The following is a 24,816-nucleotide window of genomic DNA, read 5'->3' on the forward strand; positions in this document are numbered from 1 at the left end:
TAAGTGAAAAAGAAAATAGGGGGCTCAGTTTTTTTTGAATAACTTAAAAAATATTGGAAATTTTCAAAATCTGAAAAAAGACCCAAAAAGATGAAGAAATTTCCTAAAATAAAGTTCCGACTGCCGGAATTGTTTCTATAATATTTATAATTTTTACAAAGCCCTGAAAATAGCGCAAAATACTGCAAATCTGGCTCTCGCGCGCGTTCTGTCCCTGAGACCCACTAACAAAAAAAATTATTTAAACATATAAACATGTAGTTTTGAGATACATGAATAAACAATAATCCGCGGTTTAAAAATTTTTATCCCAATTTTTTCCATTAGTTATGTAATTGTTAACAAACAATTGTTTCTATACAGAATGTTAACATAAAATCTCCGATAATTATTAAACTAAAACCCCAGAATTTTTTTCCCTCCGTGAAGTTATTCTTAATAGGCTTACAAATAAATTACCGTTTTTAAAATTTTAAAATTTTGATTTTTCAATTTTTATTAACATTTGAAAATTAACAAATGAAAATTAATTAAAAAATTGTTATAAACAAATACATTGTTTATGAGTAAATCGAAAATTTTCTTTTTGCAATATGTTCATTAACACAAATGATGATTTTTAAAAAAAAAACTGTTTCTTAAAAAAATTTATTTGTTGCTTAAAAATGCGTTTGTTAATTAACAATCCATTTTAGCTACTAATTATTAATATTAAGGAACCGTTTAAATTCTAAAAATCATAAATTCTATTTTTCTTCCGGATTATATAAAAAAACAATTTTTTTATTAATTTTTCATTTATTTACTAAATAAATAATTTGTTATAAACAATTTTTTTTTATGTACTTTATTTTATAATAAAAATAGACATGCGTTGTTTTTTACAAAAAAAAAAAAAAAATAGTTTACTATTATTAATTATTGACTATTGTTTATAGTAAAAAAAAATTTTTTTCAAAAAAATAAAAAAAAATAGTAAATTTGTAAAAAACAACGCATGTCTATTTTTATTATAAAGAAAGTATATAAAAAAAATAAACAGATAAAAAAAATTGTTTATGACAAATTATTTATTTAATAAACAAATGAAAAATTAATAAAAAAATTGTTTTTTTATATAATCCGGAAGGAAAATAGAATTTATAAATTTTAGAATTTAAACGGTTCCTTAATATTAATAATTAGTAGCTAAAAAAGATTGTTAATTAACAATTGCATTTTTAAGCAACAAATAAATTTTTTTAAGAAACCGTTTTTTTTTTTTAAATCATCATTTGGGTTAATGAACATATTGCAAAAAAAAATTTTTCGATTTACTCATAAACAATGTATTTGTTTATAACAATTTTTTAAACAACAATTGTTAAAAAAGTGAAAAAATTATTTTTATGTAGATTTTAACCATAAAAAATTAAAACAATTAAAAAATTTTAAACAAAAAATTGTTTTCCTTACTTTTTTTCATTTGTTAATTTTCAAATGTTAATAACAAATTGAAAAATCAAAATTTTTAAATTTTAAAAACGGTAATTTATTTGTAAGCCTATTAAGAATAACTTCACGGAGGGAAAAAAATTCTGGGGTTTTAGTTTAATAATTATCGGAGATTTTATGTTAACATTCTGTATAGAAACAATTGTTTGTTAACAATTACATAACTAATGGAAAAATTTATTCATGTATCTCAAAACTACATTAATTTTTTGTATTTCTTAATATTCACATTTTATATGTTTAAATAATTTTTTTTGTTAGTGGGTCTCAGGGACAGAACGCGCGCGAGAGCCAGATTTGCAGTATTTTGCGCTATTTTCAGGGCTTTGTAAAAATTATAAATATTATAGAAACAATTCCGGCAGTCGGAACTTTATTTTAGGAAATTTCTTCATCTTTTTGGGTCTTTTTCAGATTTTGAAAATTTTCAATATTTTTTAAGTTATACAAAAAAAACTGAGCCCCCTATTTTCTTTTTCACTTAATAGTTAATAACTTTTGCAATTTTTTTCAGCGCCATTTCGGATTTTTCATTAAACTTTCTACATAAAATTACGAATCGAATAACACCTATTTCGTAATTTTCGGAGAATATACATAAAAGTTAGAAAAAATTGTACATGTGAACCAGACTAATAAGTAGTAGAAAAAAAATAAATTATACACGACATCTTTGGAAATGGTGAAATAGGGGTGATTTTATGGGTCTGAAAGTGTATTTTCGAATTTTTTTGGGAAATTGAACATCCTAGAGCAAATTTTCCACAAAAATGTTCTAGATAACAAAAAATTGAAAAATTTTTATATCGGATATTTATCACCTTCTCAGAAAAAATTACAAAATCCCGATTTTTTCGTTTTTTTTTCTCGCAAAAAAATTTAAATCTAATGAAAATTGGTGAAAGTATGCCTTATAATGTAGGCGCTGAGTGGGTTTCGTATGCATTTGCAGGTCCCATTGAAAAAGGAGTGTATTTCAACATATTTTGACCCGCAAATCCGAATTTTCAACTTGCTCATCGTTCAGGGTGGTGGAAAATTTGTTATAAACTAATTAATTTTTTGTACAGCCATAGCTAATATAAAAATGACTATGTTGGAATCGTTAGAGATTCACAAACATAAAAATGGTCCTAAAAAACTTTTGAATGACCAAACGGACTTGACATATTATTCCCTTTCTGAAACACTGTGATAACTTGTCTGTGATATACTAGGCTCCATTGCATTATTTATATTTATATTTCTTTTATTTTATTTTTGTTTATTATTGATATGGTTACTAAAATCATATGAATTATGTTTATCTAATTATTGTTGTTACATATCATTATTTTATGCCATTTACATTTTTGCTATAAAATTTTATCTCTAATTATTTTGTCTGTGATGTATTGTATTTTTAACCAATTGTTTTTTTTAAAGAATTTGCTTGTCTTGTCCTAATTTGTTTTTAATTTATGACAAAGATTTAGTATAAATAGAAGCAATATTCAAATATAATTTTTATTGTTTGAAAATGTCTCGAAACAAGACGAAACATATGTTACAATAGATTTATATTAAAAAATCTGAATTTTATGGTGGATTACTGCAGAGTAAAATAAAAAATAAAAAATATTATTATTATTATTATTTCAATTATTATTACTTTTACTTTACTATTTATTTTTAAACCAATTATTTTTGTTTTTTTACTAAATTATTACTTGAATTCAGAGTTTCAATTTTTGACAAATTCCCTAAAAATGATGCTTTAATAAATGAACGATAATCGTAAATGCTAAATGATTGATAGTATTCTGCACTTCACGGTCGATTAACAATTTGTTAATAGAATGGGAAGGGACAATTCACTCAAAACCAACTGCACTTACAATTTAAAAACCAAACATTGTGATACATAATTTCCTATAATTATTAACAATAAATTTTATAACAGTAAATAATTTTACCCACTTAGTGTATGTATAATTATTACTTTAATAATGTGCTGCACAACGTTTTGTGCAAGATGACTTTATAAAAGGGAATGAAGTTTACTTTCAATTTCTCAAAAAATTAAAGAACACTAAATAATTTTCAAAACACCGTATTTAAGTCAGTCATTTAAAAAAAACGATCCTGTTATGATATCCAAAAATGTATATTTTTGTACATATCTCAAAAATCATAATATTAGAGATTAAACGAATATCCGGTAACTATCCGGTAGCCGGCCTATCCGTCCTATTTTCACTATTCGGCCGAATACCGGACAGTAATTCAGTATCCGGCCGAATTCCCGATAATAATATTCACGTTATTTTATACAAGTTTATTTTAATACCAAATTTTCCGCATTTGTTGATAAGCGGTGACTCCCGATACCAGACCAGCTTATGAAAATATACTTTCGCTGTAAACGCTACTGCCAGGCGCAAGAAGATAATTTCTAGCAAATATTGACAACTGCGGATACTGATTCAACTTAACTGACCACCAAATGTATGGATCGTGATTGCGATCGATTCAAAATGTCATTAAAAAAATTAATCTTGTCTGCAATTGGATTTTGTTTTTCTTGACCTTGACCGCGACAATCACTATTATTATTCTTTGCCACTTCATTGAAACAGTCCCAAAAAGGGTCATAAGTTTCACGTGAAGTTGGATTCAGTTTCATCTTCTTTCATTCGTTTAGCAGGTGATGATGACGGCGATGATCTGTTACTGTCAGAAGAAGATTCGTCGTAAGATTTTTTTATCTCTACCATGATTTTTTGTCCGGCTTTTTCAGTTTCAAGAACTTCTAAATAGTCTGACACAATAAACATGAAGCGTACTTGTTATCGTCACAGTTTAATTCAAAATATTGCCAAATTGGCGAACGTTTTATTGATGATGACATTTCTTGTTAATCAATCAAACTTAAATCAAACACAAAATCACAAAAAGTGAAAATAAATGAAAATACCGGGCCGAAAATCCTATTATCCGAATATCCAGTGCTATGGAATCGTACCTCGCCGAATATTCGGTATCCAGCCAAACCATTATCCGTTTCATCTCTACATAATATATATTAACATTTTTCAAGATGAGAAAAAATAAGTCTAATAAATTTACCGAAAAAAGGTTTATTGTATTTTTCTCCTATCTTTAATCGTTTTCGAGACAATATTGATTATAAAACTTTTAACGACAGTAACCATTTCGAATTTGTGTCAAGTCCGATGAGTTTTATAAAAAATGTTTCAAAAAAATTTGTTGGTTTTTTAACGAAAAGCAACCTTTATTCGGAACTTTTTTTCGGAAATCCAATGGATTCGGTACAAACCTAAAATGATGAACGAAAATTGTGACAGTTACAGCACCCGAATTTTCCGAACACTCTACGTATTTGACACAAATTCAAAATGGTTACATAGCGTAGCAAGTCTTTTAATCGCGATTATTTCGAAAATGATTAAAGACATGAACAAATACAATAGACCTTTACTTTATGTTTTTGTTGTTTACTTTTAATCATGCATACGATATTTATTTACATCATGGTCTCTTCGATTATCATTGATATTTTTAATATGATGCATATACAGTGCAAACTAAATTGACAAATATCTTGTCTAGTAATCTTAATTAAAGAGAATTGAAAACAAGTGAAAACAAACAATTGACTGAGTTAATTGTTGAAAAACCATGTATAGACAGTGTTGATGATGCAATCGTTTGTTTTCTGAAGTCACGTAAATAAAAAAATATTCACTTTTAAATAGCCACACGTAACTGATATTCCCATATACATACTATAAAATTTGCACCTAATTAGCGTCCTCGTGGGTAAACAGTGATGTTTACAAAAAAATGTTTCAAACAAAAGCTGTTTATTTTTTTATAAGGAACATTTTTTACATTTAAACTTTTGTTCTATCTCTAACGGTTTAAAAGATGGGTCCTACGAACCTAAGACCCAATTGACCTATGTTGCCCATTTACGAACTCGACCTCACTTTTTATGACCTGAGCAAGCTGTAAAAATTTCATCTAGATATCTCTCTTCGTTTTTGAGTTATCGTGTTGACAGAGGGACGGACAGACAACCGGAAATTGACTAATTAGGTGATTCTATGAACACCTATATCAAAATTTTTTTCGTAGCATTAATATTTTTAAGCGTTACAAACTTGGGACTAAACTTAATATACTATGTATATTTCATTTATACATGGTATAAAAATACACTCGAACCAGGACTCGAACCCGGACTTCTTGGGTCCATGTCAAGCGCCCTACCAATTAAGCTATTCGAGTTCTAGACATGAAAGACGTACAATAGACCTTTTTTTCGGTAAATTGATTAACTTTTTCCTCTAGTAAAATTTTGATATATTTTATGGTTTTCGAGATATGTACATAAATACGTATTTTTAGGGTAAAATATCCTTTTTTGAGTGCGTAGCCATCCCCAATTTGACGGATTCTTATAGTTTTATAAAGTACGAATTACATACGCTAAGTGTATAAGAGGTATATTTGTATCGAAAATAATTTACTTGAACTGTGGTGCTTTGATCAGAAAACGGACTGCTAAAAAATGTTGATATAATATTCATGAGTCCATTTGTAACATAATTTTCAAGCGCTTTATCTGCATGCTTGCGATCAACCAAATTTGTAGCAACTAAAGCCATATCAACTAGAAATGATTTCTCAAATAAACTCCACATATGATTCGATGTATAAATTTCTTTCATTTCAACTTCAGTATCGATGTAACAATGATTTAAAAATCCAACATATGCTTCTTTTACCTTAAAATTTAAAATTTATTCAGTCCTTTTATCGAAAAATGAAAGCATGTAAAAAATGTCCTGAATTGATTTCTGTTAGCAGACATGTTAAAATGATGTAAGATAACGAGGCGAAAATATTTAATAAAGTAACTCTTTGATCGAGGTCATATCGTTGAAATCTATGCGGTTATTATACTCAATAAAAGCCCAAGTATCATTTTTATACGTTAAAATATTGCAAAAGAATAGTTATTGAAATAAATACCACGATACTCGGAATAAAATTGTATATTAAGAAATTCTATTTAAAAAATACAATTAAAAAACATACAACAGACTTACATGTCGCTAAATATCGATATTTCGATTGCAACACAATCAACGTCAGTAAATAAATTTATTCATATTTAACACATTATAAACATTTTTCACAAAATCAAAAAATTAAAAATAAATATTCAAAACATTACCAACAATTACAGTAACGATTTACAAAAATAAAAATACAAAAACTATCACAAATTTGAAGCAAAAAATTTCTCGGACCACCAAACTTTTTGTAAACATCAAACAAATTATTAAGTATGTTTGAAAAATTCTTTTATAGAAATGGACACACCAAGTTCGCTGACGAGAATTGTTTTATGGGTTGACCTTTAACAATTGTCTATTTTATCAATTTAGAGTCAGGTATAGGGCCTTTATCGCAGTTGAAAATCTTATTGCCTGTCTTGCGGTTTAAATACCTTCGCATCTAAACTATTGTGATGCCTAACAGATTTAATTAACTTGTAATGTAGAATTTCGTGTTCTGTATTTAGAACATGATCCGCAATGCAAGATTTCTCGATTCGATGATTTTTGACATCGCTTATATGTTTTTTTTCTCGGATTGACATCTGTCGCTTGATCTGCCCCAAATAAATTTTAGGACAATTCGAGCAATTTTCGACAATTTACCCGATTTTTGTGCGTCCAGAATTGGATCCTTGGTTTGACTCAAGGAATATTATATTTCTGAGATGTAAAACCAACTGCAATCCCAGGCATGTTCAAAATTCTACGTTTCTTGTTATTACAGTGATGGCTAAATATAACTCTAGCCCACTTATTCTTTTCGGAAACATTCTCAAAGGAGGTTGTATCGCTAATTCCTATAAGCCGTTGGCATTTTCGGAGGATAGAATCTACAACATCGATTGAGTAACCATTCAAAACGGCAACGTTTTTAATGTATTTTAATACCTTAAGATAAGAAGATCTAGAAAGTGGAATATTTATTAATCTATTTATTAAAGAGTGAAAAACTGCAAATTTTTGGCTTTTGTGACAATCAGAATCTGATGTGATGTATCTGTCAGTATGAGTCGGTTTTCTATAAATATCAAAATCGGTATAAATATTATCGAAGATAATAAATGAGAACTCTAGGATATTTCGAAATAAATTTCGATTTTTGCTCCAATTTCCTAGATCAGTTTTTTGTACTTTTACTTCTCTATCTTGCACCCTTTTAACATGGCTGTTGATACAAATAAAAGTCAGTACTTTTTGGTAACTACGACATATTATAAAAGATGTTTTGTTTTTAATGAAAAACAAACAAATTTTGTTCCGAACGGTTTTTTAGCTAACATAATAATATATTTACCTCAGGAATACAATCAGGATGTGAAACCATTGCTACAATATCATCTAATGGTAATAAACTATGGCATTTAATTTCAGTGTAAACGTTTTTACCCATTGTGCAACATGCCAATAGTTTAACTAGTTCCACATGATATCTAAAATTTCAGTAATAATTTAATTAAGCAAATAAGTGATATAACATCTTTAAGGGGTTAAGGGTCAGTCAGGATTTTCCACAAATAGATTTTTTTTTTTGCATTTAGAAAAATGCGACCTAGAAAATAACAAATTTGTATCCTACAAATTTCACCTCAATCGAAACGAATCAGTACGTGGTCTACGAATAACTGATTCGAAGGAGAAATTAAATAGATAGTACCTGTTATTGTACTCGAAATTAAGTTTTCAAAGTCGATGATCACTTTAATTAACAAAACCATTTGGTGGATTTGAATGAAATTTTTTTTTTTTCTTGAAGTTATTTTAATTTGTTTGAACTTATTTCAAGCATGAAAAACTTGTGCAAGAATGAGGGATTTTTATTTTTAATCAAAAGTTCTAAATAGCTACCAGTAAACCAGCTTTTTTTTTAATAAAATAAATCCTCGCGAAGCAGGGATGGGTACGTAAAATACTATGGACTATGTGCATGAAGCCAAGTGGCGCCAACTAGTGGAAAGTGTAGAACTATTCACCCGTCATGCGGCCATTGTTTTTCTTTGTATACATTGAACTGCATGTAAAAAGAGCAGAAAGTTTTTTGCAATACTTGTTATAATTATTATATACTAACGCCAAAAAAGGTATTGTAATTATTAAATAAACATTCGTTAGCTATTTCAACTCGTTCTCAATGAAAATGTGTATTAAATGTAGAAAAATGAAATAGCATTATAGTATTTAGATGAGTGTTAAAAAGAGTACACAATATTTTACAACCACCATGTGGAATTGGTATCATATTTAAACAGAAGTGTAACAAGGATACCAAATACACAAATATTAAACACTATATATTAAAGAGAGATAACAACTAAATAAAGATAACACTATACACAAAATGCACTAAAAATCTTTATTTTACACTTAAAGATTGAAGTCGATTGAATATTATAAAGTATAACGTTAATTATTAAACATAGACACATATATTAACATCGTTATATTTTGTGTCCTTATTTTGATTATAAAAATTTATTGAGAAAATAACATTAATAATTTTAATATTTAAACTGAGATTAAATAAGTAGAATTCGAAATATTTACCAAAGTATAATACTAGTATAATATAAATACACTATACAATATATACTACATTTTGTACTCTATATTAAAAGTAGTTGTCAATGTATTTTCAATGTACATTGTCGGCGGCTGGCGTGTAAATAGTTCGGCATTTTTCCATCGGCGCGTCACGTGTATTGCCAAACCTAAGACCCTCCCCCTTGCACATAGTCAATACGTATAATACATAGTTTCATACATGTATAATACTTGGTATATTACCTACTGAGTTTTGTACATAACGTATTTTACGTTTAGTGTTTTGGCGCCATCTGTTGACGTAAAATAAAATAACAAGTTTTTGACAACCAGCTTTCATTGTCGGTTATTAATAATTAACTTTTATTTGCAAAGAAAATTAACTTAATAATAGTTAAATAAAGTAAAATAAAGAAAATGGACCGAGGAGAGACTGCAAAAATGCGGCGATCCGCCTAGTACGCGCCAAAGTCTGCTAAATGATTTCGAGTACAGCGTTGTCAAGCTAACCATGGATCGATCTGTGTTTTATTTTTTTAAATAAATATAATTATGATTTATAAAATGTTATTATATTTATTTATATTTTTATTTATGATTTTAATAATTATTTCTAAGGAATTATCTTTAAATAATTATATATAAAATTTTTTTAAATTTTCTCGTGAGATTTTAAAAAATTTTTACATTTACATCAGATGTCATTTCATTTACTTACTAGAAATTTTTAAGAACAATAAAATAAATGTTTCGAAGAGTTATTTAAGAGTCACGTCTTGTGACCGTCAGCTGCGATTCCGTGAATGGGTCGATAACCTCCTACCCACGTAGAAAAAAATCATTACCTCCTGATTCGAGAATTTATTAATATATAGGTAACCCAATATTTTGAAAAAAAAAAGTCAGTTGACCATAGAGTGATGAGATATATGAGAGCACAAATTAGAGCAAAACTTAAGTTTTCATTTTCTTAACAACTATAAAAGAACGAAGATTTCAAGATTGTAGTTAGCTTCCAATCGTGTGTGTATTAATTTTAATTTCATATCAGATGTATTCAACAATATTTAGGGGTTCAAAGTACAATTTAACAAGCTGCTGACTGACCCTAATCCCTTAAAAAATAATTAAATTAATAATAATAAAAATAATAAAAAATAAAGACAATCAATCATAAATTTAAATAAATAAAAATAAATTACCTTAATGGGCTACTTTCATCCATGGAATGTCTTTCACGTCGCATCATTTCCACAAAATGATTAAATGATGCTTTATCATTATAAAAAATAAGTACTTCTTCGCCAGCATTCACTAACTAAAACGTTTTTAATCAATTTATTATTATTATTTTTAGATTAGATGCTGCCAAATATTCAAAATTATAGTGAAAAGAGGTGCGCTTTTTTAAAGTTTTTTACTATACCCTTCAAAGCATACATCTGCAGAATCCTTTAGGGGGTTCCTTTGGTCCAAATTGGTTAAAAATTTGATAAAAGATAGTTCTTAGCATACTGACCAAAAATGTCAACGACAATCAATCGTCTTCGAGATGTTTGAGGTTTTTGCAGTTTCGTAGCTTAATTGATTGAGATACTTCGGAAATAAGATTTTAAAATAAAGTTCTAATCTAAATGTATTTCATTTATCAATCCAGTGTGAAACGAGATATTTTTATAAGTGTACAAATTTAAGATTGCAACCGGGCTGATAAATAAAACAAAATAAATTTGTAATACTTTATCGTGTATATCTTATAAAACGTTTTTAGGAATTATTAAAATTAAGAGAGCATTTCTGTGGGCTGTATTATGCATTTTGAGGATTTTTGTAGGGGATATATTTTAACAAAATGTTTTTAGGAATGCTCAAAAGCACCAATATATAATAAAACAAATAATTCGGAAATTTTAAAAATTAAAATCTTTCAACCCTTCTGCCATCACGTGATATTTTCGACGCCGCATTAATGTTTGTTGTTTTTTTTTTTTTTTTTTTTTTTTTAATTATGATATAACTATGAACGCCAGAAGCTTAAAATTGAAAAAATTTTATCGTAGATGTTACGATGGTAGTAGCCCTTTGCTTATCGCGTTATAAGCGCTCAGAAGCTTCCAATAAATTTAATACATATTTTAAATAATCTAGAACTCATTAAAAAACAAGTGAAAACAAACAATTGATTGAGTTAATTGTTGAAATACCGTGCATAAATAGTGTTGATTACTCACATTGCACATGCATATACAATTTATTTAATACATACTATACAATTTACGCCTAATTTGCGCCCTAACGGGTAATTAGTGATGTTTACGAAAAAATGTTTGGAACAAAATTTGTTTATTTTTTTATAAGGAACATTTTTTACATTTAAACTTTTGTTCGCTTTATCTCTAACGGTTTACAAGATGGTCATAGGTCAAGACCCAATTGACCTATGTTGCTCATTTACGAATTCGACCTCACTTTTTATGACCTGAGCAAGCTGTAAAAATTTCATCTAGATATCTCTTTTCGTTTATCGTTTCGAGTTATCGTGTTGACAGACAGACGGGCAGACAACCAGAAATTGACTAATTAGGTGATTCTATGAACACCTATATCAAAATTTTTTTCGTAGCATTAATATTTTTTTGCGTTACAAAGTTGGGACTAAACTTAATATACTATGTATATTTCATTTATACATGGTATAAAAATACACTCGAACCAGGACTCGAACTCGGACTTCTTGGGTTCATGTCAAGCGCCCTACCAATTTTTGCGTCTTCACTTTTTACGTCCTGAGTACCTTGTAAAAATTTCAGATTGATATCTTTTTTCGTTATCGAGTTATCGTGCCCACAGACGGACGGACGGACAACCGGAAATGGAATAATTAGGTGATTTTATGAACACCTATATCAAAATTTTGTTGGTAGCATCAATATTTTTAAGAGTTACAAACTTGGGACTAAACTTAATAAACCTTGCATGTTACATATATGCATGGTTTAAATATTTAATTTTAAATTTCCTGGAACTACAAAAATGCGGCGATCTGCCTAATACGCGACCAAAGTCTGGTAGTTGCTTTCAAGTACAGCGTTGTCAGATACTCAAGTTAATCATCTGATTATGATTTATAAATCTACTTTGAGGTTACGTTACGTCTCATTTTCATCGAAAGAATATTTGTTTGTTATCAAGGTAATTAGTGTTTTTATTTATGATTTAAAAATTATTTCTAAGAAATTATAACTCTTAAAAAAAAACACATCAGATTGCATCAGATGTTATTTAATTAAATATATTATTTTTTTAAAGAATAATAAAATAAATACCAATTTATTAAAAATATAAAGTCAAAAAAGTAATTGCTCTCATTTTCATCGATAGAAAATTCGCCTGGTGTAATTCTTGTTTATGCCTGGCGTATTATATTTAAATCAGCGCGACCAACTCAGTGCGGAAATTTCATGCGATGGACGAAGGGTTAAAGAAAAGATATAAATACTTAAATGGATAATTAAAAAAACAAAAAAACAGCCGTACATACATACTACAATTTGACAACGTTATTTAAACTGAAGTAGTCAACTGTTTAACTGACATTTATTTGTAATTTAGAAAATTTAGAATAAAAATTTATTATCAAATATATCTTGGCCATGAAATAAAAAAATTAATCATGTTGATTAGCCTTTAATTTTTATTTTTTTTTTCGAATATTTGAAAGATTTACCTTTTAACAAAAATATTTTTGTAGTGGGATCTAGCGAGTAAATATGTAACTAATATGTTTAAAATATCAATGGTATGTAGTTTTTTTAAACTTGTTAATTTTATAAATACACCGTTAGATTCACACATGCGATCTGGCAAGTATTATGTACAACAGTTGGTGCAACTAGGGAAACATCAGTATACAAGAGCCAAAGGTAGAAAAAGAATATCTTGCAAGGATTATATAAAAGCGTGACGAAGATGAATCTACAGACATCTCCTAGGAGATTGCTTAATTTTTATGCACAGTTTTATTTAAATTATTAAAAAATGAGCCTTACAAAGTTTTTAATTTTGGTATAATTGTAAAAAAATTTAAACTTGAGCAATATTGATACAAGTTTTTAATGTAAATGGTACTATTTTAAAAAGCACTAAACATAAACATTCATTGCGACTTCTCCATATACCTTATGGAAAAAGAACTGTTTATAATAATTAATTTTTCTTTCGTTCAGAGAATAGATTTGAAATTTATACAGAAGGCGTATTAAATACTCATTAATTGACACACAATATTAGCAATAATTATTTTTTTCAACCTATTATATAATTGATCACATAATATGTGTTTATATTTTATAATAATAATTTAGAAGTTAAGAATTCTGGCGCAAAGTGGTATCCAACATCTCCTAGGAGATATGGAACGCATCATCATTAGAGTCACTCAAGTGCAGAGTAACCGTATAGACTATAGGGTCTAAAATAGAAGAAAAAATTTTTTAGGAGTTACGCCATTTCATCTAAACACGGCAGGATATGTAGGTATGTAATACATAAGATAATCCTTAAAAATATCATATTTTGGCCAATTTTTAAGATGGACAATATAATGAATAAATGAAAATGTTCAAAATTACAATCTTCAACTTTTGTTTGATATATTTTTCCAATTTACTGTAAGAAACTGGGAGCTCGTGAAAAATGTTTCTCTGAGTGCCCTCAACAAAATCATATTCATGGAAACTTGAATAAAATTTTTGACGACAACCACAAAATAGTCTCGAGTTTCCTCGATAATGAGTTTTCGACAAAAATCCATACTTTTATTAAACGCTTATAAATCGAAAATGATGAAGTTTGGTGAAAATTTTCAAAAGTTAAAAAATACTAAAAATTGTCCAAAATATAATATCAAATGGCTTTCAATTTTTTTTTTGACCGGAACCACAAAATAATCTTTAGTTTATGAATAGCGAGTTTTCGGCAAAATTTTTGAATTTTTGTTTTCAAGTGCTTATATTAGACCAACTGAATTGCATTTTGTTAAGGAAAAAATTAGTTGCAGGATCGGACCCGTTTCACTGTGTAGGACATAATATGTATATCTCAGGAAACAAACTTAAAACAGCTGAGTTTAGCCGGAAAGGGGTGCGCCGGGGTGAAAAGGAGTAACAAATTGTTTTTAGCGATTTGTAGCTAAAGTATTTATTTTAGAGAAAAAAGTTAAATAGGAAAGTTCTTGGTAATAAAAAAATCTATAACTTTTGTATTTACCATTTGTTTACATAACCTCAAATTTAACGAGTAAAATGTAAAAAACTATTTTTTTTTGTTTTTAGCTTCTCTTTTTATACCATGTATATATGAAATATACATAGTATATTAAGTTTAGTCCCAAGTTTGTAACGCTTAAAAATAAAGATGCTAGGAAAAAAATTTTGTCATAGGTGTTCATAAAATCACCTAATTAGTCCATTTCCGGTTGTCCGTCCGTCCGTCCGTCTGTGGACACGATAACTCAAAAACGAAAAAAGATATCGAGCTGAAATTTTTACAGCGTACTCAGGACGTAAAAAGTGAGGTCAAGTTCGTAAATGAGCATCATAGGTCAATTGGGTCTTGGTCAATAGTTTTTGAGATATTCAATTTTTTTAGCAAAAACTACCCCTCTCTTGAGCTGGATGAACAATCTATTATTTCATCGTACAGAGTTGAACATGGTCTCATTTACTTCGTAAGGATGTATATTTTAATTTAAAAAAATAAAAACGTAACATTGCAATGGAAAAACATTGTTGAAATCGCCAAAAACTAAAATTCAATTTTTTCATGTGTACATTTTCAATGTATAATGCCTATGATAATTATACCATTAAACATTAAAAACGTTTTCATAATTCATATTTTTGCGTCCCCTGTTTGTTACCTGTCATTTTATATATAAATTTCTAAAAAATTTCCATTTTCATTGCTAGGAATGGATTATTAGATTTTAAAAATAATTGAAAGAAAAATCAAAAAGCTTATAAAATTCAAAATTTAACTAATATCAAAAGTATTTAGATTGGTGTATATCTCGAAAATGGTACGATAGGTAAAAAATATCTCGGATAAAAAAATGCTTAGAATCGTCCAAAATATAAAATCCAATAGTTTTTTTAAATATTAAATAAAGAAAATTGTAATGTCCGGAAGTAGGGAACCTTTGCCCTACTATATGGTCGTAAATCGAAAATGCACAAGATCCCATGAATATGAATTTGTTGAGGGCATTCATTGAAACATTTTCAATTAGCTGTCTCATAAAAATCAACCGGCACGGAGTTTTTTCCTTGGTCAAACGCTTCGTTTCCTACAGTAAACTGGAAAAATATATATAAAAAAGTTGTAAATAACGTAATTTTGAACATTTTCATTTATTTATTATATTGGCCATCTTAAACATTGGTCATGATATGATGTATTTAAGGATTATTCCTTTTATGTATTACATACATATCTGCCGTGTTTAGATGAAAGAGCGTAACTCCTAAAAAGATTTTTATTTTATTTTAGACTCTATAAGTCTATACTGTTACTCTGCACTTGAGTGACTCTAATGATGATGATGATGATGCGTTCCATATCTTCTAGGAGATGTTGGGAGACCAATTTGCACCAGAATTCTCAACTTATAAATTATAAACACATGTTATGAGAAAAATTATATAATAGATTGAAAAAAAAAAAAATTATTCCTAATATGACTAGAGTGGTATGACTTCGATACTGCTCTACTACCTTAAAGTGTTGCGATACCAAAACGATAATGTTACAAAAAATTTGGAATTTTGTGTGTCAATTTATGAGTATGTAAAATTTCAAATCTACTATTCTGAACGAAAGAGAATTTATTTACTATAAATAGTTCTTTTTACATGTATTTGGAGGAGTCGTACTAAATGTTGATTTTTAGTGTTTTTAAAAATATATCTTAATTTCTTATAAACTGTACAGAGAATGGATATGAATTTTTCACAAAAGACGTATAAAAGGTGGATTAATTGAAATATAAAATTTTTAATTCTTGGCTATCATTTTCATTTCTACGGTATCGAAATACTTTAAGGTAGTACGAGCGCCAAGGCAAGTTTAGATTTGTGTTTGAAATTATTTATACCTTACTTTCAACTTTGATGATGAATTCTGTTATTACTTTATGAATTTAGACGAAAAAGAAAAAATATAATTTTTCGATATCTGCCTTGGTTTTCGAAATATCAAAAACGATCTTTAAGAAAAATTTTTAATTTTCGATATTATGAAAATGACTCCAGATATCGAAAAATTTTAAACTTACTTTTGGTCTTATATTGTCAAGTTATAACATAATTTACCATTAAAATTGCAAAATTATATATTTTTTAATTTGTGTCCCAACTACCGTGCTCATACATCATTAATTAGTCGGACACAAGGGGTTTTTTTTCCAATAATTTATTAAGGTTTTAACTTCAATATTAATAGCTTTTTTTAAATTGCCACTGACAAGTTTTGGTGAAATATATGAAAACATATAATCCGTCTGCTGTTTTCCCATAAGACCAATGCTAAATATGCCTACTTTTAAATTCATTTATTTATTTAAAAAATTGGGTAATCCTACAATTTTCAGAATGAAAAAAAAACAAGCCTTTTATTCAAAATTGCCATGGCGCTCGTACATCCTTAGGTATACATCAGGGATTAAATGAAAAAATATATGCTAGTAATATTTTTCTCACTCAATATTTTCACTTTACATGCAATAATAAATTCGTTAAATTTTGAAGTACTCGCATTTACTTTAGCGGAAAATAAAACAATTTAAGCCGCCATCTCATCAATTGTTTATTTTAAAACTTTGGCGCCCATTAACAGTTTTAATCAACCTGCTAAAAACTACCTTATAGTCACTTATTACGAAATCTATTTTCTCATAATTCTGCAAAATCCTTTAGAAATATATATTTTTAGAATCCTTAAAAATACAACGCAATACAAAAATTGTCTGTGTCAGCTCTGACGCACGACTGAAGTTTACTTCTTAAGTGTTATATAAGTATGCTTAAGTGTGCTGTGCCCGTCAGCTTATTGGTAGTTTCAAACAATAGCTGCTTTGTCGACAGGACACAAGTGTACAAGTTATACAAAGTAATTACTAAAAAGTGAAAGTTGCGCACTATAAGTTGCGCACCACAAACGTAACGAGGTCATTGAATCACTAGATTTTACTCCTCATATTGTTTTCACACCGGAAGCCTCATATGAAAATCGATTCTTAAGGAGTAAAATCCAAACATCTATAGTTTATTAAACTTTTTAAGACCTGCTTAGCAATACTCAAATGGATGCATGAAAATAATAGTTATTTTTATTTTAAAAAATTTTAACAAAATTCTTTGCAAACAATAAAAGTAGATCAAGAATTTAACAATTTTTGTAGAAAACCCGTTTCAATCAAATTGGATAAAAATGAAATATCTATGGTGTATATTATGTCTTGCTTGTTAAAAATTACATGGGAACGTGGTAAAAAAAGTTTTCAAACTTAACTTTAATTCTAAAAGCGTGTAAAAGTTTAAAAAACTACTATACCTTTATTTAATCCGTTCTTTGTTCCGTTAATTTGACTTTATTATATTATTTTGAGTTAACTAGAGTCGATTTTTGGAAATCTCATCTTTCAAGCATGTAGAGAACAGAAAGTCGTTATTTTTGGATGGTTTTTCGCGCGCTCTCTTAGCTTTACACTACTAATAAAAATTTTCTACATATTAAAAATCTGATTTTTTCATAGACTTATTGAGGAATGAAAAACGTAAAAATCGCGTTTTTTGAAATTTCACAAATTTTTTACTTGAAAACTGCAGGGTTTAGAGAAAAATGTTTAACAAGCAATTCTCGAAGCAATTCTTTTAATATTATTTATTTGTTTAAAAAAATTAGTTTAATCAATATCCTACGTAGTTACCCACCGGCAATCTGCACTTTTATGTTGAGGAGCATTTTTTAAATTAGATCCTGCGAAAATTTTCCATCCGAAAATTAGTCATGCTCAATGACAGATTTTACCGGGTCTATTATACCATTCAAAACTTCAAAAATACGAATTTTGCTGCATACTTTTGGAGTGTATTCTAAACACTACAAATTAAACAATGCACAAATTTTTAACTGAAAAGATCTCTTCAAGGAGAAGAGCTTTCTAATTTAAAGAGTTTCTCTATCTTTTATCAGTTATGAGCAAGAGTTTATGTTTGAATCAGCTTGAAAATTACCACTAAAATTTTGTATAAAATTAGAACAACAATAAAAAAATAAAATACTTGATTTGACCGGAGCCTATTAATCATGAAGATTATACGAAGTCCTTTTAATGTGCGCGCATATTCGGTTGTAGAGGTGATTGAAATGAATCTAGGGTTTGTGGCCTATGTAGTGTGGCGATTAATTAGGTATTTCTTTATAAATGATGATATAAGCTAATGTTTCTAAGATTGGGTAACATACAAAGAATGAATAAAATTACATACTTCTTGCATAACCATATCCTGACATTTTCGTATAAATTGATTTTCAGCCTTGACAATTGTTTGTAAAAATTTAAGGTATTGTACGTGACGCCCATGTGTCTCTATACAATGTACAAAATGTTGAATGACTTTTTCATTGACTTCATTACATAACGCTGAATTATCTTGAAATATCGCACAAACAGTTTGAGCTTCTCGAATCTAAAATACATGTTCAATCACAAATCATTATCACAATTTTCATCAATAATATTCTTTTATAAAATGGCAGGCAATACTAATTTAAAAAAATTTAATGTTCACTTGCCACACAAGGTTTATAACATAATTTTTGAAAAGTCTGTAAAAAGAGATTTCCTATTGTTAAAAGTAAAAAATGTTGTATTTGTTTAGAGATTTTAGACACTTTTGCTCGGCCTTCAAACATAGCTATCCACTAAAGGGCACGATGATCCAAATGTAAAAGTTTCTAATTTATAGGTTTGAAACGTCAATAATCACTATATAAAGTTGACCTAAGTGGTTTTTCAAAATTTTTCCTTTTTATTGCAGTTTGAGAGTTTTTGGAAAGAAGTTTCTTAACGCAGCTTGTGGAAATCATTATAAAAATTTTTTTCATCCATAATTTGTGTACCACTGTATCACAACTGTTTCTATCAAAAGTATAATTTTTCAGATATAGATGAAACTTTAATCGATGTCCATTTCAGCATTTCCGGAAACCAGTCCAGTTTTTTTTATTAATTTCGAAGCGAGGGAATCGCAAAATTTCGATTTTTAAAGATGTTAATATAGTCCACTAAAATACATTGATAACTTTTGGTTGGATATTATTTCCCGTTCAATTTTCTACAATGCACTTAAAAATTTCGTGGAGCTATTTTTATTTTCTTATCGTACCCAGACCTTTCTCAATGAGAATGAGATATTATGAGTAAAAACAATATTTTAAAATTTCTTATAGTTGGAGAGCCTCAATACCTACAGATACTGAAAAGCCACTTCTGGCAGCATTATGTGGTCGGGGTGGACTACACTAAATTTTGAAGGGGGGTAAGAAATAAGACTTATTTTTCTTACCTCCATAAGGGGTAAGTATAAGTCATAAAATTTTAGGAAATTACTTTCGAAAGTATTTTTACTTCATAGAATTTTTGCCAGAGCATTTACGTCCCTCCTAATTGTTGACAGAACGCTATAAATATTTATTTAAAAAAAGTCCAATTTTGTCATTTCATCAGTCTTGAAATTTTAACAGAATAAATATAATACATTAATCATTCATAATATCTAATGCCAGAACGAAATTCCATCACCAAAAGTTTGCCAGAGCGAAAAACGTGTCCGTGCGAGTGCGAGCAATGCATATGGAAACCTGAGAGTTAGAATGAGAGCGCTTATTGGGCATCGGCCTGAACACAGGTATGAACAAAAAGTAGGGATCGTCTAACGGTTTGGGGTGTTGCATACGATTCAACATATCAATAGTCGTTTACTAACATTTTTGAAGTGCAGTTCAGTTTTATAACGAAATATAACGCTTGCATTTGGAGAAATGCACATCTGCAATTGCCCACAATATTGACTCCAATCTTCACTGGTTCGAGGGAGATTAGCTACCACCTACAGTAAGTGATGCTATTGCTAACAACAACATTGATATCAGAGTATATGATGCCAATATTGATGGTAAGTGTATTTTTTGTATAAATTGTATACATATTATATACATATGTATATATATCAAGTCGTAAAATATTAATAATTATTAATCTTGTTCACAGATGATGGGATATTAAAGCCTCAAATTCAGTTGATAGAAGATTCAAGTGATTCTGTATCACGACGACTAATATGATAGTGCAAACGAGGATGCAGACTGTTAAACAACTGAACAATTCCACAAACATAAATTTTGTATTTTTTAATTAGAATAATAAAGTTTTTCTTCAATTGTATATATCCAGCTTATATATATTTTACTCTCCTCTAGAATATCTGCGTCAAAGGTAAATAAAAATCTTTCAAAAGTGATGTTTCAACAAGATTAAGATTAAGAAAAATCTATTTTTTGATATATAATCATTCTAAATCTACGTCCACATTTGCCCAATAAGCGCTCTCACTCTAACCCACAGGTTTCCATATGCATTGTTCGCACTCGCACGGACACTTCTTTCGCTCTGGCAAACTGTTGGTGATGGAATTTCGTTCTGGCATTAGATATTATGAATGATTAATGTATTATATTTATTCTGTTAAAATTTCAAGACTGATGAAATGACAAAATTGGACTTTTTTTAAATAAATATTTATAGCGTTCTGTCAACAATTAGGAGGGACGTAAATGCTCTGGCAAAAATTCTATGAAGTTAAAATACTTTCGAAAGTAATTTCCTAAAATTTTATGACTTATACTTACCCCTTATGGGGGTAAGAAAAATAAGTCTTATTTCTTACCCCCCTTCAAAATTTAGTGTAGTCCACCCCGACCACATAGTGCTGCCAGAAGTGGCTTTTCAGTATCTGTAGGTATTGAGGTTTTACTATGAAATGTTTCGTGACTTTTGAAATGACCACCTAAAATTGGTCACTGGCTCTTGGTCTATTAGGGAAATTCCCATTTGGCCAGAAGAACCAACATTACCAAGCTATAGCAACCTGCCGGATCACGCTGTACTCAGCTTAATCTGTTATATGTCTAAGAAAACTTTATGTTAAAAATCAGGTTTAGAGAGGAATTTAGAGGTACTTGGTTTTATTTGAATCTGACTCCTCGGGGAAATCAAACTAATAGTGTGTAATGGATAAGCAAATAATGACGAATGATTTTTATTTATACTTACACCTGGATTCAAAAATAAATCTAGATGCTTATGAAGTAACACTTGATTCTGGTGATTGCCCAAACAAAAATTTTGCAAGAATTCATGTGCCAATCTCATTAACTCATTCATACGTATATCTTCTTTTTCATCGTACGGTATTTGTAATAAATCCAATACCACTGTATGTACACCAACATTACGTAGCAACCGCTGCTCATGTTTGCGTGGCCGAGGCATTTGTCCACCTTGCGTACACAACTGATTCATTCGTATTAAAATCTTTTGAATTTTACGATATTCTTCTGCTTGTTCTGGATGCAACGGTGTTCCAACATCTTAATCAAAATAATATTTTTGCAATTTTTGGTGGATAAAAATGGGTTAAAACATTTCCTGTATATCATAAATCAAAAGACGCTTTCACAAAAAAAAAAAAAAAAAAAAACAAAACAAAACAAAACAAAAACAAAACAAAAATCAATAATGCCGCAGTAGTGCAAACCTTGTTTTGTTGGATCCAATTTGTTTAACGCTTGACTCTTATTTCTTCAAGACGTAAGATATTAGGCTTATAGGAGTACTAAATTTTCTAAATGAATTTTTATGAGTAATAACATTAAAAAAATACACACACAGTGCACTTGTTTTTTGTTTGTAATGATTTAATCCGTCATGCTAGGTGCTTCTAGCTCAGACGATAACGCTAATATTCTCTTTTAACTGATTTTGCATACCTTTTGGGGCATGATTGATCAAATTTTCATGCATTTTTAAGCAAGGTTCCTAAAAGGCAAGTTATATTGGCTTCAAGATTTTCCTCATTTCTTCCAAATCTTTACCGCATTTTTCATAAAGCAACGCTACACCTTGCAAAGGAAATTTGCAAATATTTTTTAAAATTAGCAGCAATTAACGTTATTCTATAAATTATGCTTGAAGCTAAATGTATTGCGACGTGTAAAAAATTTTTTTTTAGTCTATTTTGACTGATTTTGGCCTTGGCATCGAGTATTTTTAGGAAATCTGTTTGAAGATATCGTTACGAAGAAAGTTGGGATTATTTTTAGATTGGAAAACTAACATAAATTACTTTCTTTCTAATAATAATGTATTATTTAAAACTTTTGTACGCATATCATATGACAACATATCAAAATTAAGTCACAGATTTATTATTATTTTCGAAAAAAAAGTGATTTATATTATAGTTATTGAAATAAATACTACGATACTCGAAATAAAATTGTTTATTAAGACATTCTATTTAAAAAATTAATATAAAAAAATACCAGATTTACATTTCGCTGAATATCGGTATTTCGATTGCAACGCAACCATCGTTAGTAGCTAAATATATTCATATAAAACATTACAAACATTTTTTTACAAAGTTTAAAGTATGTAAAACATTATCAACAAATGACAGTATTAATTATATTATTAATTAAAAACTAAAAAATAATAATACAAAAATAAGTATTCCATACTTAAAGAAAGGTCAACAATATAAGTATTATCAAAGATAATAAATGAGAATATAGGATTTTCCGAATTAAATTTCGATTTTCGCCCCAATTTCCAAGACCAATTTTTGTATTATATTTATACGTATTTCGACTACCAAGTAGTCATCATCAGTATGAATTAGCTATAAATAGCGCATGTTACTCATTGCTAATTTGGTGACATCTGCACACATATTAGTAGCTACAATACAAAAAGTGACTTAAGTCACTGAATGCTAAATCGAAGTAAATTGGACCCACTAAATAATTTGTTGTGAACTGTTACAAAAAGTTTGGTGGCTTTAAAAAATTTATTTTTTCAATTTTGTGATAATTTTTGTATTATTATTATTATTTTTTTTTTGTAAGTGTTATTGTAATTTGTTGAATATGTTTTACATATTTACTTCTAACTTTGTAAAAAATGTTTATCATGTGTTACATGACTAAATTTAGCTACTGACGATGTTTTCGTTGCAATCGAAATATCGATATTTAGCGAAATGTAAGTCTGTTGCATGTTTTTAATTGTATTTTTTAAATAGAATTTCTTAATATACAATTTTATTTCGAGTACCGTGGTATTTATTTTAATAACTATGTCTCAACCCTAGCTTTCTTCTTAACGACATCTTCAATTCGTGGAAATAAATTTAACTTAAAGTGTAATGATAGAATAATGTTAATTGTTGTTGATTTTAAAAATATTTGCAAATTTGCCTAATGGCAACGCTACACCAAAGTTCAGTTAAAAAGGATTCGTTTTTCTTTTATTCGAAAACGGCAACATTTATCGAGAAAGTTGACAATATCAAATTTCAAGTTTATTTTTCTATATTAGAAAGCTGTGGTTTTTATAAAAAAAGGTTGTAACTACATGGCAAGAAATTTTCAATTATCTAATTGAATTGATTAAAAATGTGTGTAGATGGTCTACCATATTGGATTTTAACACTAAGATGTCAGCGCCATGAGTAAACAAATTTTATAGCTTTTTGTTTTAGAATTAAACGACATAGTGACCCAAATTAAAATAAAAACAATTATTTTAATGTTTTTTATAATTTTTTAATAAAATTTGTGTTGTCAAAAATTGTCCCTTTACTATTTTTAAATGTGTATGGTATGGTGTGGTTTTGTATGTGTTTGGTTGACAAAGTTGTATACAACATTTCCGTTAAATGTTATACATCTATGAGAGCTAGCACCTATAGTTCGTTTTTCTATCGCTATATTCCTAGAGATCACATCGCATGGTCGATCAATCGAGTCGATCATAGCGCTCGATGTGGACAAAATCATGCTCACATTCAGAATTAAAATAAATTTTATATTTATATTTTTTTATATAACAAATTCCATTTTATATGTGAAAGATTTAGTAAAGAAAATAAATCTCTATCTCTCTATATTATAAATGTGAAAGTAATTATGTTTGTTTGTTACGCTTTCACGCTAAAACTAGCGAATGGTTTTTAATGAAACTGTACAACAATTTAGCTGATATATCAGAATAACACGTGAGATATAATTTATAAAGATATATTAATTAAAAAATTAACAAAATTTAAAAATTAATTTAATTTGACATTACCATAAATTAAAAATTTCTGTAAAAGTAGTCATTTGACATTACCATAAATTAGATTTCTGTAAAAATAGTCAATATAAAATATTTCACGGCCATCTTCTCTGATATACTCAATGAATAATTATTATTATACATTTAAAAAAATAGAAAACCATACATATATTTTACCTGTGTAAAACA

At 28.4% G+C, this 24,816-nt stretch overlaps 1 protein-coding gene across 1 annotated transcript in view; it reads right to left on the bottom strand.

The window, feature by feature from the left end:
• The window catches only part of LOC123302680 (inositol 1,4,5-trisphosphate receptor), a 173,878-nt gene that overhangs the window by 88,484 nt on the left and 60,578 nt on the right, over nucleotides 1-24,816 (bottom strand). Inside the window, 5 exon segments of the mRNA XM_044885721.1 lie at nucleotides 6,030-6,287; nucleotides 7,921-8,056; nucleotides 10,367-10,482; nucleotides 18,713-18,913; nucleotides 21,559-21,875. Of these exon segments, the coding sequence (XP_044741656.1) occupies nucleotides 6,030-6,287; nucleotides 7,921-8,056; nucleotides 10,367-10,482; nucleotides 18,713-18,913; nucleotides 21,559-21,875 (1,028 nt within the window).

The sequence above is a fragment of the Chrysoperla carnea genome, chromosome X (genome assembly GCF_905475395.1).
Source record: "Chrysoperla carnea chromosome X, inChrCarn1.1, whole genome shotgun sequence".
Lineage (NCBI taxonomy): Eukaryota > Metazoa > Arthropoda > Insecta > Neuroptera > Chrysopidae > Chrysoperla > Chrysoperla carnea.